The sequence below is a fragment of the Chanodichthys erythropterus genome, chromosome 17 (assembly GCF_024489055.1).
Source record: "Chanodichthys erythropterus isolate Z2021 chromosome 17, ASM2448905v1, whole genome shotgun sequence".
NCBI classification, from domain to species: domain Eukaryota; kingdom Metazoa; phylum Chordata; class Actinopteri; order Cypriniformes; family Xenocyprididae; genus Chanodichthys; species Chanodichthys erythropterus.
In genome coordinates, this window is record NC_090237.1 from 33,968,726 (window position 1) to 33,970,450 (window position 1,725).

The 1,725-nt window shown below is 42.8% G+C and overlaps 1 protein-coding gene across 1 annotated transcript; it reads left to right on the forward strand.

Moving 5' to 3' along the window:
* The first annotated feature begins 303 nt into the window (after window positions 1–303).
* On the forward strand, window positions 304–1,725 carry LOC137004236 (paraneoplastic antigen Ma1 homolog). The gene has a single exon (XM_067364424.1). The coding sequence runs from the start codon at window positions 304–306 to the stop codon at window positions 1,723–1,725; it is 1,422 nt and encodes a 473-aa protein (XP_067220525.1).

The window sequence follows — 1,725 nt, forward strand, 5'->3', positions numbered from 1 at the left end:
TGAAGATCTGGGTTTTTTTTTTATTGAGTAAATTTAGAAATGTGCCTCTTATCAGGTTATTGTTAATTTAGTTCCCCTAGATATAATTCTCATATTTTTGAGCCATATTTATTGGTGAGAGGGCTACATTTTTGTGGGGGCTCGTCCGGGATCATTCAGATTATTCGGATTGTGTTTACAAAAACAGTGAAGTTGTTTGAAAAATTTGAGAGCAAATTATTTGCATACTGTTTTTTTTAGATTGTTGTCTAAAGTGATTTAACGCTTAACAGCCATTACCTGTTTTCTGGGCACATATCGTAAATGGCACAAGTGAACAAAATGGAGGTTAGCGAGATTATTGCTTGGTGCAGAGAGAAAGATGTCGAGTTGGATAGAGTTCTAATTCTGAGCAATGTATCTGCAGATTGTGAAGACAGAATAATCTATAGTGTGCTGGATGCTGTACTGGGAATTGGAAAATGCAAAGCGCTTGATCGCCGCTCTGATAAAACTAAGCGACTGCAGTTTGTCTTGCTTGAAACAGCTGACAGCATTTCCAAGATGTCTATCCCTGCAGAACTTGGAGGACCTGAAGTAAGCTGCTGGTACACACAGGTTGTTCATGTTGCAGCTGAAACACCTAAACAGAGTAAGGAAGATGAGTTCCAGTTTAAGTTGATCTCTTTCCTCCAAAAAGAAGGGAAATCACTAGCTGACATTCCAAGTTTGACTGCCCCTGCACCTGATCTAAACACTCAGCTTGTGGATGCCATAAATTCCCTTGTTCGAACGTGTCATGTGGCTTCATCTGAGGAGAGAGTCGGATATAGAAAGCTGCGTCCATTCTCAGGATTTATCCCAACTCCTCCTGGGGAAGATGAGTATGAGGTCTGGGTAGAGCAGACTACTCACATTCTGGAAGAATGGCAGTGTTCTGATAATGTCAAGAAGCAGAGATTAGTAGAGTGTCTCAGAGGTCCTGCAGCAGACATTGTAAGGTTCGAGAAGACTAGTAATCCATCTGCTACTTTCAGTGATTATCTTATTGCGCTAGAGTCTGCGTTTGGCACTACTGAGGATGCTTCAGATTTAATGTTAAAGTTTAAGAGCACTTACCAGAGTGAGGGAGAAAAGCTCTCAGCCTACATACTGAGGTTGGACAGAATGCTGCATAGTATGCTGAGGAAGAAAGGCATTGAGTTCTCTGCCATGAATCATCTTCGAATGCAACAAATAGTCAGAGGTGCTCTTTCCAGTGACCTAGTGGCTATGCGCTTGAGAATGACCCATAAGCTGTGTGCCCCTCCTTCCTTCAATGAGTTAATGAAGGAGGTAAGAGAAGAAGAAACTCTGTTGAAAAACAGGAGTTCAGCACAGTCAAATGTAGCTGTCTCTGTGGTATCCCCTTCAAGAAATGGGTCAACCGCTAACACCAACATGGGCGATTCAGAGGTAGAAAAGCTAAAGAGGGAGATAAGAGGACTTAAGAACGAGGTTTCTCGTCTGTCAGCAGCAGCAAAGGAACCTATAACCCATGATCATCCTGCCCTGCACAGTCTAGCTGTGACTGCAGAGAGTAAAACACCAACCAGACCAGTGAACAAAGCCAATGTCTTTTGTTACAGATGCGGAGAAGATGGGCATCTGAAGCGTGACTGTACAAAGGATGAAAATCTCAGGAGAGTTAACCAGCGACTCATCAAAATGAGACAGTCATCGGGAAACTTCTCCGGGGCTCAGTAG

Bases quoted from the DNA above. Each gene is read 5' to 3' on its own strand.
- LOC137004236 (XM_067364424.1), top strand. From the start codon at position 304: ATGGCACAAGTGAACAAAATGGAGGTTAGCGAGATTATTGCTTGGTGC.